General features: G+C 39.2%; 1 protein-coding gene across 2 annotated transcripts in view; it reads right to left on the reverse strand.

Moving 5' to 3' along the window:
* Positions 1-640: 640 nt before the first annotated feature.
* socs7 (suppressor of cytokine signaling 7) overlaps positions 641-13741 on the reverse strand; it is a 33109-nt gene continuing 20008 nt past the window's right edge. The window contains exons 7-12 of one of the 2 annotated variants that reach the window (XM_010796201.1): positions 11468-11472; positions 11030-11127; positions 9820-9826; positions 8815-8950; positions 8208-8348; positions 6340-7475 (exon numbers count right to left, since the gene is read on the reverse strand). In XM_010796201.1, coding sequence (XP_010794503.1) covers positions 8231-8348; positions 8815-8950; positions 9820-9826; positions 11030-11127; positions 11468-11472 — 364 coding nt within the window. In that variant the 3' untranslated portion in view covers positions 6340-7475; positions 8208-8230. Of the gene's footprint in view, positions 832-6339; positions 7476-8207; positions 8349-8814; positions 8951-9819; positions 9827-11029; positions 11128-11467; positions 11473-13741 lie in introns of those variants that run through there. The other variant, XM_010796200.1, reaches the window with a different exon arrangement.

Below are 13741 nucleotides of genomic sequence, written 5' to 3' on the forward strand. Positions count from 1 at the left end.
GAAACCAGCTCGAGTGCGCTTGAATTTGAAAATACACAACCGGAGAAAATCTGCCACTTCCTTACAGAGCCCCTCCTCCAACACACACGAACGCGCACATGACCAATGAGGGCACGAGATAAATTTGTGCACAGATTGAAGGCTGACAGGCAGGTAGGCCATCCAGTTACTTTAGCCGGGCCGGCTCAGATGATTGGTCGTGCTTTTTACAGCGCCACGGCTTCCAGAGATGAAATGTTTTTATGTATTTATTGTCAAAGCACTTCAGATATTCATTGCTATCGGGATGTTAAGAGCATTCCATGCAATATAACAAAAAGTGTACCTCGAGCCGGTTTCTCAAACTTACCTACCCCACCTTTAAGAAAATGTGTTAATACGACCATTGGAAATCCATGTAATTATTGTAAATGATTTGACTAGCCACAACGCTAATGTGGCAAAAAAACATCTAAAAGTGTTTTAAAAATAAAAGCTTCCTATCGGCTATCAGCTGATCTGGGCTTCCACACATGCAGAATGTACTTGAGTATTTGTACTTTTCCAGCACTGATATGAACACAAAAACAAACATTTGATGCATTCTCACAACCACAGAGGCTGCAGACGCACAGACGGTCTCAGGCACTTCTCACTAAGTGGCAGCTCACATCCATTTTTGATGGTCTCAGGCTGCGTGCAGATCTCTGACCTATATTTTACCTGGGACTCTGGAGCGCAGGAAGTAGAGGAATTTTCCGTTCTTGGAGTGCATGATGGCTCGCTCGATAAACTCCACCACCGAGTGGCAGCGGTCCTCAAACTTCGGGTGACACCACAGGCTGAACGTCCCTGCAGAGAGGGAGAGAACATGTGTTCATTCTTTATGTTCCACGTGTAGCATTTTATCATGCATAAATCAGAGCTGCATTCATTACAGTAAACACATAAGAACATCCTGTACGAGCCTCTGTGTTTTACATTGCAGAGACTTTTTATTTTACAGGAAATGTTTAAAGAAAAACAACAATAAGCCAAGATCCCTGTGTTTGCTGTTTGTGCACAATATCCCCCAAAAGTGAGAGAAAAACTACATCTTCTGGAGGTATTTTGATTATAATGCATCATTTTAAGGCATAGCAGGACACCTGTGTCTTCATACTCCGGTGACACAAAGAAACAGTCAACAACATCTACACTAAGGAGTTTTTTTAAATGCTAAAATCACTGGGTTTTGACTTTTGGTAATTGTATTTATTCTGAGTAAGTGAGACACTAGATACAAGAACAATATTCATTTCATTTCAAGCCTTTATTTAATCAGATGAATCCCATTGAGATCATTGATCTCTTTTTCAAGGGAGACCTGCTCAAGTAGTTCCAAATGAAACATAGAAACATAGACAGAACAACAAGGACATCAGTCCGGGATCATTTACATCATTATCCACAGAAACAGGTACCAATAGCTTCCGATTGAGTAGCATCCAACCGAGCTTTAAAAACATTTAGTGGCACCAGATTGCTCAGCTTCCATTCCTTTTGCAGACTAAATATTGGCTTCAAAAATATTAAAGTACATTACTGGGAAATGTATTCATTTATTTGCAATCCATACATGTTGATGGAAAGCACGTCTGTAAATGTGCTATATGAATAAACTAACCTTAACCATTAATTGTTGAAATATTTGACTTTAGCTACAAGTTAACCCTTATGTTGCAAAAACTACCAAAAATAAATGTTCTGTGTAAGATTTCTAAATAAAAACCTCTAATTAGGACAGAACGCTCCCTATCTGCAACCAGACGGTGTGTGTGTGTGTGTGTGTGTGTGTGTGTGTGTGTGTGTGTGTGTGTGTGTGTGTGTGTGTGTGTGTGTGTGTGTGTGTGTGTGTGTGTGTGTGTGTGTTTCTTCCTGTTGACCGCTCATTGGTTCCTGCCCTCGATTCATGTCCTGCCGCGATGCGTTCATGCACACTCGGCCGTGTTGATGTGAATGTGTTGTGTCAGTCGCGGCTGCACGTCTGCATAATGAATGTGTTTCTGGGCATGACTCTATAGCTTCAGAATGACTCACAATGCAGAGCCTCGTTTATGTATGCAAGTCTCTGTGTGTGTGTGTGTGTGTGTGTGTGTGTGTGTGTGTGTGTGTGTGTGTGTGTGTGTGTGTGTGTGTGTGTTAGTGTGGACTGCAGATGGAAATGAGCTAGCTTCAATCTGGCATAGTTCGTCTCTTCTCTTTTCTGAGATCAATGTATTTGTATGAATGGAACTTGTTGAAATAAATACATAATATAAATATGATCCCAGCTCTCACCCTGCAGAGGAAATGTTCCAGTCGTGGCTCTCAGTCCCAGAGGTCGGAAATATTGGAGTAGAAATGTTACTGGTATCAGTACTTTACTTTACATGTTGCTTGTTAGAAGCTTTTATCCAAAGTGACTTCCATACTCAATACTGTGGACAATCCCCACAGGAGCAATTTGGGGTGAAGTGTCTCAGGGACACAACGACATGCTGACTGCAGTGGGGTTCAAACCCCACTGTGTTGAGAACCCCCTGATCTCAACACCAACGCACTAGTCCACTCCGCCTTTACTCCACTACTTATTTTTCTGACAACTTTTTACTTCTTACTTTTTTAACACAAATACCTGTACTTTCTATTTCTTACATTTTCCAAACAGCTTCATTACTTTAGTTTTAATCTGTGTTTCATTACATTTAATAAAGCACTTTTCCGAATGCTCAAAGCTTTATATTATATTATATTACACATATCACACATGTAACAGTGAATACAGAAAATGAGGGTGAAGTGTTTTGCCCAAGGACACAAAGTTATGGGTACTTTTTACTTAAGTACATTTTGAAGCCCATACTTATTTGCTTTTACTTGAGTATTATTAAACACGAGTACTTCTACTTGAGTAAAGGATGTGTGTACTTTTACCATCTCTGGTCATATATTCATGTTGCATTGTAGGAGGACTAAGAGGTAAGCCTGTTGGAGGTCAGCCTGTGACCTAAGTTGTTCATTGCCATATCTACACTGTAGCTAATGTGCACATGAAAATAAAGGATGTGTGTACTTTATCTCTGCTCCGTCCCCATCTGTCGTCCACATTCTCAGATCTGGCCTCCAGCGTTTTCATCCAACAACGATGGTCTGTCCCTCTCTCCCATTGGATCACTACCTCGTGTCTCTTTTCACGTCCACCATGCATGCCGGCCCTTTTCATATAGACTCCATTCTCCCAAAGAGTGCACTTGACCTTATTCACCGTGCATGGTGTCTGTGGCTCTGCTGAGTAATCCTCTCCCTGAATTTTTCTTTAAAGTGCTCGGGAAACTAGAGTCTTGCTTTTAGCTAAAGCACGGTCTCCCTCTTCACCTGGAGTGTGCAGTAGTTAGCGTTGGAGGATGCAGATATACTGTCTATCACCTTCTCCCCAGGCACCTCTGTGGAGAGCATCAGAGAGAAAGAGCTGCATAATTTACCCGAGATATCTCACTCTTTTTATCACTTAACAAGCTTCATGAGCCAGCCACAGCGATATAGCGCCAGAGTATTCAGCCTTAAACATTTCAAAGTGAATAGCTGCTGTTAAAAATGAAGCACTTGCAGAGGAAGCTCAAACAGAAGAACCTTGTTATATCGTGTTAACTGTCAGAGACATGCATATGCTCACCGTTAGCACTGTTGAAGTCACTTGCTTTTGTCTGGATATTCCACATTAAACATTTCAAATGATGGAATCCATTGACAGAAAATGTATCAGCTAGAAAATCTCATATTTTAAATGGAAAAATGCCTCTTAATTATGTTTTCAGATTACAAAATATAAATATTTACTGTTTTTGACTTATTGTATAATGTGATTATGTACTCAAGTATTTTACCATTGTACAATTTTGAGGTACGTGTATTTACATTTTTCTGTTTTATTCTACTATAGATTTTGGAAGCAAATGTACTACTTTTTTACTATACTTTTAAAAAATATTGGCTACTGGTAGCTTTGAAGAATAACATTATTGATTTAATCTATAAAGATGAACATTATTATGGATTAAGCTACGGAGCAAAGATACTTATTTCAGCACCTGTTATTGAAATTCAGTAAAAGTATATCTACTTGAAATTATAAGTCTGAATTGGGCCATTTCACATGTAATGAGTACTTCTTTTTGGGGTATTTTAGATTTATACGGTACTAACACTTTTTTGCTATGACTTCAATATGACTTTTGAACATCCATATCTACTGGTGGAGTTAGTTGGACCTCATTTTGTTATATTTTTCAATGTTAACCGCTGTGAATGAAATGTTGGCTTTTTGGAGAAACATCTTGACATCCATTTTTGTTTTCATCTACACAGCTAAACAACATGTGCACATAGCTTTGGGTTAACCTTTCTGGGCTCGGCAACAGGTCCTCAATATTTCCATTATCCTTATCAAATGAGGAACTCTGGAATATCCACCGCCGTAAAATATCCAAATTTAAAAATGATCCCACACAGCAAAGTTTATTTTTCTTGATTTTTTACTGAAAGCGCTGAGCCAGTAGCCAGCGTCAGGGTACTGAGAAATAGAATGAGCAAAACACACCTGGGCATTTCAACAAATAAATCCGACAGGTAGAGATGAGTCACGGCAGGTACACACACTCTGAGGCAGGGCATTCTGGGAAAAAAATGTGGGCTTTTAAACTCCTGGTACCATAACATCGAATTCAGAAAGACAATTACCCTTATAATTCTCTTACCTCTGAATCTAAAAAGGTAAGGTTTCTGTTCTGTGTTCTACCCATCAACAGAAGTGCATTATTAATAAATAATAAATAAATAATTTATATAATCTCAACAATAAAAAGTGACATCTTTTTCATTTTTTGCATTCAGAGAGGTGGCTATATTAAATACAACTTTGTTAAAATCAGCTGTTTGTTTTGTTAATTGCATTTCTGAAGATATTCGTATCTTTGGTGTGTTTTTCCAGCTACTATATGTTAAAATCACATCATACTGTAGAGATCAATATTACCAAGTCATCTACCAACATAAGCCTCAATGTACCAGAATGCATTGCAACTCAAGGACATGTTGTGCTATTAGTATCAAAGGTAACTTAATTATTATAATTGGGCGACAAGTTTGCTATATGTATTATATGATTTCAAACAACGCTCATCTTAAGGTTGCCAAGAGGCATTCTGGGAAATGTAGGAAATCAGTTTACATTCCTAAAGTGCATGAAACACAAAGGGACACAAAGCAACAAGATGTTATTTTCTGAACCTATCATTTGATTGGATAGAGATGACATTTTTAAGCGACTACATCAACTAAAAATCTATCATGTCAGAGGGAGATGAAAACAACGTCTTCCTGAAAAACAAAAGGTCAGATTTCTGTGACCTGATCAGGGCTTGATGACGGTCTGTAAAACAAGAGATGCTGGAGGTCAGGATTTGGATTGTTTTGGGGATTTAAAAATAACTGCGGTTGTGCTCATTTAAGGCTGTTTCTGCAGGCTGAATATTTAAGCTTTGTGAGATTTGAAGTGGGGAAAAGTCACATGACACCTTAGCTAAATGCAGAGAAAAAAGCAGCAGAAAAATGGTGACAAGAACGGATGAGCTTGACTCAGATGTTCCGGTTGTTGTTAGTGGATTACATCTGCCTGTTTTTCATTAGATATAACAAACAAATGATCTGTTACTGTGGTTTCCATTTCATTTAAAGTGACCTCAGTGGGACAGGTTCATCACTCACTAGTGTTGAGTTGAGAAAAAACTAAACAAAAAAAACACCCTTTTGCAGACACAGAAAGCCCAATCTTGGACTAATTTGCCTAAATAAAATGAAATGACAATTTTGTAATACAATCAGGCTCAAAAACACAATAAAAACCATTCAAAGGTTGAGATGTTGATGATGTAAAATCTTCCCTCTGAGAAAAACCCTTCCACGTATTTCTATTTTCTGTCTCTTTGCTATTAGCATTCCATTAGCACTGTTGCTAACATTTTAAAGGACTTCTTCACTTCCATTTGTATAAAAATGAATGACCTCGGTTCACCCTTGAATTCTTAAAAAGACGATATTTTTCTCACATGCCTCCACCGGCGAACAAATTATCTAAAAATGGTGAAAATTCTCACACAAAAACCTTTATTGTTTTTGGATTTTGATATACTTTATTAATCCCCGTGGGGAAATTGTTTCTCTGCATTTGACCCATTCTAGTGTAAGGAGCAGTGTGCTGCCATTTTGAACGGCACCCGGGTGGGGCAGTGTAGGGAACGGTGCCTTGCTCAGGGACACCTCGGTAGCACTTGGTCTTGCCGGGACTTGAATTGGTGACCTTCCAGTTGCCATGCCAACTCCCTATCGACTTCGCCACCACCGCCCTAACTAATTCCTAATTCGTGTGTGTAGACTTGGATTATACTGCACCTGTTGTGTGACATTTTGTAAAAGGATGTTTTAATATACCGTAGTTCTCCTGTTGTTGCAGCGCCCAGACATAACCTTAAACAAAGCTTGTAATACAATAAAAAATGGTCAAAATGTAAGTGATAAAGTGGAGAAGTTTCCATGGTGATATTAACTCTATTCTTCTAGAATTTCTTAAAGGATATTTTCGTTAAATATTGTTTTACTCTGAGCCATGAATCTCCACTTAACGGTCACTTCCATTCACCACACTTTTCAAATATATCCTTATAAATATTCTAAAGGTTTTTACATAGGGATGTGTTCATATATCATTCATAGCATAATTTATAGATTTCATATTTACTTATTTACTTCAAATCATAACAACTTTTCTCCATTTCATGACTCTTAATCCCCCACGGAGGCATGTGAGTTTAAGGTCACGGGGTGAGATTTAGATTTACAAATGTTCACTTTGAAGCTGAAGTTTCCCTTTAAGATTCCATTTCTTTTAATAAATAAAAATAGGGTAACCTTAGTGCGATTACAGGCCCTCCAACATGGTGGCCTGTCCGTCTTTGACCCCTCGAGTGTGTGAATGCCCGGCCTCGTCGTGTGTATATCTCTTAATCCCAAAACTCTCTTTTTGACAGCATGGAAGGAAAAACAAGGAAACGGCAGCAAACAACAGTTGTACAAATCGACCAGTGCATTGTGTGTTTTTTTAAAAGTCCAAGATCAGTAGCATCAGAAAAATCAAGTTCATCGTAATCCTCTTTTTCTCCTCCTTTTAGTTTCCACATGTTTTCTCAGGTGAGAGCGTCTCGTCAGTCCCTCTGAAGACGAGGCTGAGTCCTCTGCACCTGAACGTCTCACTGACAGTTTTTCCCGCTGCAAACACTCGTCCGTCTTTTTAAGTTAGTCCGAGTCCAGAGAGAGGCGCGTCCGTCCGAGTCCGACCGGAGACACGGAGACATCCAGGGACTGTGATTGGCTGATGCTGGAAGACTGGCAGACCAGTTCAGATCAGTCCTCCATTCACAAACCTGAGCAGAGACACGGGTAGAAATGTTTATTATTCCTGCATCAAACCTGCATCATTAAACCTCTTACATAGAACATAGTCATCTGTTAACACTCTACATATATATATATTTTTTTTTTATTTATGTGTTTATTTTGGTATTTATGAACTAATTTAATAATTATTACAATAGGAAAATATAAAAAAATGTACATAATCTATTTACCTTACTCTATATTTCGCTGTATATGGTTGACTTTATTTCTGCATTTTACCGAAAGATGGAGATAAATATCTGCTTTTTTATTTTTTATTTATTCATAATTACAAAATAATCTTGCTCTGTTTTTCACTTGACATTGTTTACCTATTTTGCATTTTCCTTGTTCCTTGTTATTTTATTCCACTGTATAACTGTATGTTTTCTTTCATTTGACATGCATACAGTTCAATTATTTTTGCATTTTACGAGCATAATTGTGTCTCTTGCACTATTCTTATACTATTTCTATTTATGTCTCAAGGATAGCATGTTAGCGTTGTTGAAGGAGCCTGACACCTAATATTTACGTAGACAACAAATGTGCATATGATAAAAAAGCCTCTGAATATTTGAATCTGTGAGAGTTTCAAGTTAGTTTAAAGCGGCGCTCACATGTTCCTATCTATACTAAACATTTCTAATGAGTTAGTTGTGTGTGAATCTGATGAGTCATGTCAGTTAAATATATAATTATACTTTATATTTCCTCACTTGAGCTGCGAGGATCTCTGCTGCTACGTCTGCGACTCGGCCTCCTGCCCGCCCCCCGCCCTCCGGACGCTCTTGATGGACAGGTACGTCTCCTCCTCAGGGTCGTAGTAATAAAACTTACTCAGGTACGATATTAGTGGTCTGAGGAAAGAAGGGGAAAAACAACAATCAGATATTTGTGCCTGTAAAGAATTGTTTAATTGTTCTAAATGAACGGTGACTGAAACTCTAAATTCAGCAAAAGTTAGGATAACATAACCATAAAGCCTAACTTCCATAAGTAAACAAACCGTCTAAAAATAACTTTTAATACAAAAGAACATGGTCTTATGTGTATTTCTTAAATGTTGGGCCTTATTCACCTGTATTTTATATCAAAATGTGTGGAATTGCTTTAAAGGCTTGCTCACACATCATTAAGAGACCGATTTCTGGCACATTTTATCCCTCAAACATGCCAAAAATTTTTCATTTTTATGTATTCTCATTCTCTGCATCTTCTGATGTATGGAGGGATACAAGCAGATATCCAGAATCTCCTCTGGGTTTTAAAATGGTCAACAACAGGTGAATATTTAACTGTTTTTCTGTAGTTTTCAAGCAGTACCTGGGCAGTGGAAGCTCCTGGATGTGGTCGATGCGGACCATTTGTCGAATGCAGAAGCGACAGAGATGTTGAAGAGACTTCACGTTGCTGAAGCGGGAAACAGGATACAGAAGCTGGACCGGGGTGGGAGGAAGCCCTGCAACACACACACATACTCATTATTCATTTATACACCTCCATTGGACTCCTTTGTTTACTTTGGGAACATAATGACGTCACTACAGTATGTAACACTTGCGCTCCTATTGGCTCGCGCTCCAACACATTGGACTATGTGTGTTTGTAATGTGAAAAGAAACGCCGAGTGAAAACTGTTCCTAAAACGCCACCATTGAACTCTTTTGTTTACTTTCGGGGCATAATGACATCACTATGTAAGGCTACTGCTCCAACACATTGTGCGTGATAGGCTAAGGGGTGGGACATCTCTAAGCGGTTGACCAATCACAACAGAGCTGGCCAGCTAACCAATCAGAGCAGACTGGGCTCTGGTTTCAGACAGAGGGTAAAAAGAGGTGCTGCAGCACAGGCAGTATGAGAACAATAGAGAGCTTTTTGAACATTAAAGCATGGAGACATGTCCCAGTAGAGACACTACTGATATACACCTGAACATCAGCAGGAGAGGACTCTTTAAAGTAGAGACACTACATACTGATATACACCTGAACATCAGCAGGAGAGGACTCTTTAAAGTAGAGACACTACATACTGATATACACCTGAACATCAGCAGGAGAGGACTCTTTAAAGTAGAGACCCTACACACTGATATGAACCCTGAAATGAGCAGATGAATTCGTCTTCCTGTCGTTGGTATACTAGTTATCAAAATCTCCAAATCCTCCCTCAGAGCTGATGTTTAAAAACCAAACCGTGAGCTGAATTTTAAAACATAAATCAGTGAGTGGGAGGAAAAATTAGGATTTGTTGCTCAATAAAACGCCTCCAAACTTTACTCTGCTCACTCATTGATTTTTGATGCAGCAGGTATTACAATAAAACCAGGGAGCTTATTTTTGACTCAACAAGGATAAAAATGAGGATAAAAAGATTTGATCTACTGTTAGATTCATCCTTAATCTAATCCTTAATCTAATATTATTCAATTTAACTGCCATTCAAATCTGAACCCAAAACCAAAGCAATAACAACAAATAAAACATGTTTTTTTAGGAGAACATCTGGTCACAAACTCACATGGGAATCAGGGGTTGAAGACGTTTTGCAATATTTTATTAAAGTAAAATAATTTTAAAGGCCAGCCCATTTTATATTCTGTGTCTTCATTGTATTTTTTAAATCTATAAATGAATAAATGCATTGAATTAAATAAAATGCTGGGTAATAATAATAACTATTTTTTCCCTATTATTATTCCTTATGGGATGTAAAAAGGGTAAAAAAATAAAGTAAGTAAAGTAAGTAAAGTAAGTAAAGTACAAGTACCGCAAATGTGCACTTAAATACAGATCTAAAGGTGGGGTAGTTAATTTTGGAGAAACCAGCTCGAGTGCGCTTGAATTTGAAAATACACAACCGGAGAAAATCTGCCACTTCCTTACAGAGCCCCTCCTCCAACACACACGAACGCGCACATGACCAATGAGGGCACGAGATAAGTTTGTGCACAGAGTGAAGGCTGACAGGCAGGTAGGCCATCCAGTTACTTTAGCCGGGCCGGCTCAGATGATTGGTCGTGCTTTTTACAGCGCCACGGCTTCCACAGATGAAATGTTTTTATGTATTTATTGTCAAAGCACTTCAGATATTCATTGCTATCGGGATGTTAAGAGCATTCCATGGAATATAACAAAAAGTGTATCTCGAGCCGGTTTCTCAAACTTACCTACCCCACCTTTAAGTAAAAGTACACTTTTATTGGCATCAAAATAATTGGAAATCCATGTAATTATGTAATGAATTTTGACTACCACAACGCTAATGTGGCCTAAAAAACATCTAAAAGTGTTTTAAAAATAAAGCTTCCTATCGGCTATCAGCTGATCTGGGCTTCACACATGCAGGATGTACTTGGAGTACTTTGTACTTTTGCCAGCACTTGATATTGAACACAAAAACAACATGGAATGCATTCTCACAACCACAGAGGCTGCAGACGCACAGACCGGTCTCAGGCACTTCTCACTAATGGCAGCTCACATCCATTTTGGATGGTTCAGGCGCGTGCGATCTCGACCTATTGTACCTGGACTCTGGAGCGCAGAGTCAGAAGGAATTTACGTTCTTGGAGTGCATGATGGCTCGCTCCGATAAACTCACACGAGTGGCAGCGTCTCAACTTCGGGTGACCCACAGCTGAACGTCCTGCAGAGAGGAGAGGAACATGTGTTCATTCTTATGTTCCACGTGTAGCATTTTATCATGCTATCCGAGCTGCATTCTTACAGTAACCACATAAAACATCCTGTACGAGCCTCTGTGTTTTATATTGCAGAGACTTTTTATTTACAGGAAATGTTAAAGAAAAACAACATTAAGCCAGCTCCCTGTTGTTTGCTGTTTGTAGCACAATATCCCCCAAAGTGAGAGAAAAAACTACATCTCTGGAGGTATTTTGATTATAAGCATCATTTTAAGGCATAGCAGGACACCTTGTGTCTTCATACTCCGTGACACAAAGAAACAGTCAACCATCTACCACAGGAGTTTTTAAAATGCAAAATAGCTGGGTTTGACTTTTGGTAATTTGTATTTATTTTGAGAAGTGAGACACTAGATACAAGAAGAAAAAAAAAGAACAAAAAAACCGAAATAATTCATTTCATTTCAACCTTTATTTAACTCGATGAATCCCATTGAGATCATTGATCTCTTTTTCAGGGAGACTTGCTCAGTATTCCAAATGAAAACATAAAACAGTAGACAAGAACGACAAGGAACATCAGTACACATCATTTACATCATTATCCACAGAAATCAAGTACCAATAGCTTCCGATTTGAGTAGCATCAACCGAGCTTTAAAACATTAGGCACAGATTGCTCAGCTTTCATTCCTTTTGCAGACTAATATTGGCTCAAAAAATATTAAAGTACATTACTGGGAAATGTAATGCATTATATTCAATCCATACATGTTGATGGCAGCAAGCACGTCTGTAAACTGGGCTTATATGAATATAACTAACCTTAACAGTATTGTTTAGAAATATTTGACTTGCTACAAGTTAACCCTTATGTTGGCAAAACTACAAAAATAAATTCTGTGTAAGATTCTTAATAAAAACCTCTAATTAGGACAGAACACCTCCCATATCTGCAACCAGACGGTGTGTTGTTGTGTGGTGTGTGTTGTGTGTGTGGGTGTGTGTTGTGTGTGTGTGTGTGGGTGTTGTGTGTGTTGTGTTGTTGTGTGTGTGTGTGTGTGTGTGTGTGTGTGTGGTGCTGTTTGTGTGTGTGTGTGTGTGTGTTTCTTCCTGTTGACGCGTCATGGTTCCTGCCTCGATTCATGTCTGCCGCGATGCGCTTTCATAGAAAAAAAAAACACCTGGACCGGCCGTGTGATGTGAAGTGTTGTGGTCAGTTCGCGGCTGCACGTTGCCATAATGATGTGTTTCTGGGCATGACCTATAGCTTCAGAATGACTCACATGCCAGAAGCCTCGTTATTTATGAAGTCTGTGGTGTGTGTGGTGTGTGTGTGTGTGTGTGTGGTGTGTGTGTTGTTGTGTGTGTGTGTGGTGTGGTGTGTGTGTGTGTGTGTGTGTGTGTGTGTGTGTGTGTGTGTGTCTGTTAGTGTGTGTGTGTGTCTGTTAGTGTGTGTGTGTGTGTGTGTGTGTGCGTGCGTGCGTGCGTGCGTGCGTGCGTGCGTGCGTGCGTGCGTGCGTGGTTACAAATGTTTTTTTCATGAGTCACCTTGTTGGTTTGTCACACATGTGGCGTGTGGTGTTATTAATGCTTCAGCGTCGTAGTGCGACCTTGTTGGATTATCGTGTTTGAGTTTATTATGATTTATTTGTGCTCTGTTGTTCCTTTCGCTCCTTTTTGTTTTTGTCAACGTCAGCGTTTTAAAGGCTACAGCAACATTAAACAACGACAATTAGCAGAAGAAATGGTGTAAATATGTTTTTTGCTGAGTGTGTTCTTATGTGGTGCATGTCTGCAAAAATATCTTCTGTTTCTCATAATGATAGTTGGATCCATATTTTGCTCTAGACCGGGACTCCATGCAAACAAACATGTCCTGTGTATTTCTGGACTATGTGTTTAATGTGTAAAAAACAACTGTGAAAACTGAAGTTCCTCCCAGTATTAAGTTTAAATAAAGTAAAAAATAAGTGAAGTACCTTAAACGCCTCCATTGGACTCCTTTGTTTACTTTCGGGACAAAGTGACATCACTATGTAACGCATGCTTTTCTATTGGCTAGCACTCCGACAGATTGTACTTGAGTGTGTGTGTGTGTGTGTGTGTGTGTGTGTGTGTGTGTGTGTGTGTGTGTGTGTGTGTCTCACCTCTGTAGTGCTCCATGCGTGTGTGGTGTGTGACGCCCTGCGACCTGAAGCTGAGGCTCAGGATGTATCGAGGGTCCGAGCTGTCCCTCACCAGGAAGGATCCGTCAGGTTTCCCCTTCAGCTTCATCTCCGCGTCCTCCCAGTTCATCGGACCCCAGTACCAGCCGCACTGAGGACAACACAACAACAAAACCTTTATAAAAACAATAACAACAACTACAACTAACAAAAACACAACTGCTATTTTTCTTTCTCTCCAATGATAATGAAAAAAAGAGACTATTCTGCACTATTTCTATTATATTATATGTTATTGTATTTACTTTACTATTGTATCCGTCTTGTGTGTTGCTCTGTAGGAGGAGCCTGTGACCTCAGAGTTTCATTGACATATCTACACTGCCGCTTCGTACACATGACAATAAAAGCCTTGCATCTTGAATAAAGCCTA

Source organism: Notothenia coriiceps, unplaced genomic scaffold (genome assembly GCF_000735185.1).
Source record: "Notothenia coriiceps isolate Sejong01 unplaced genomic scaffold, NC01 NC01_scaffold00037250, whole genome shotgun sequence".
In the NCBI taxonomy this organism is placed as follows: Eukaryota; Metazoa; Chordata; class Actinopteri; order Perciformes; family Nototheniidae; genus Notothenia; species Notothenia coriiceps.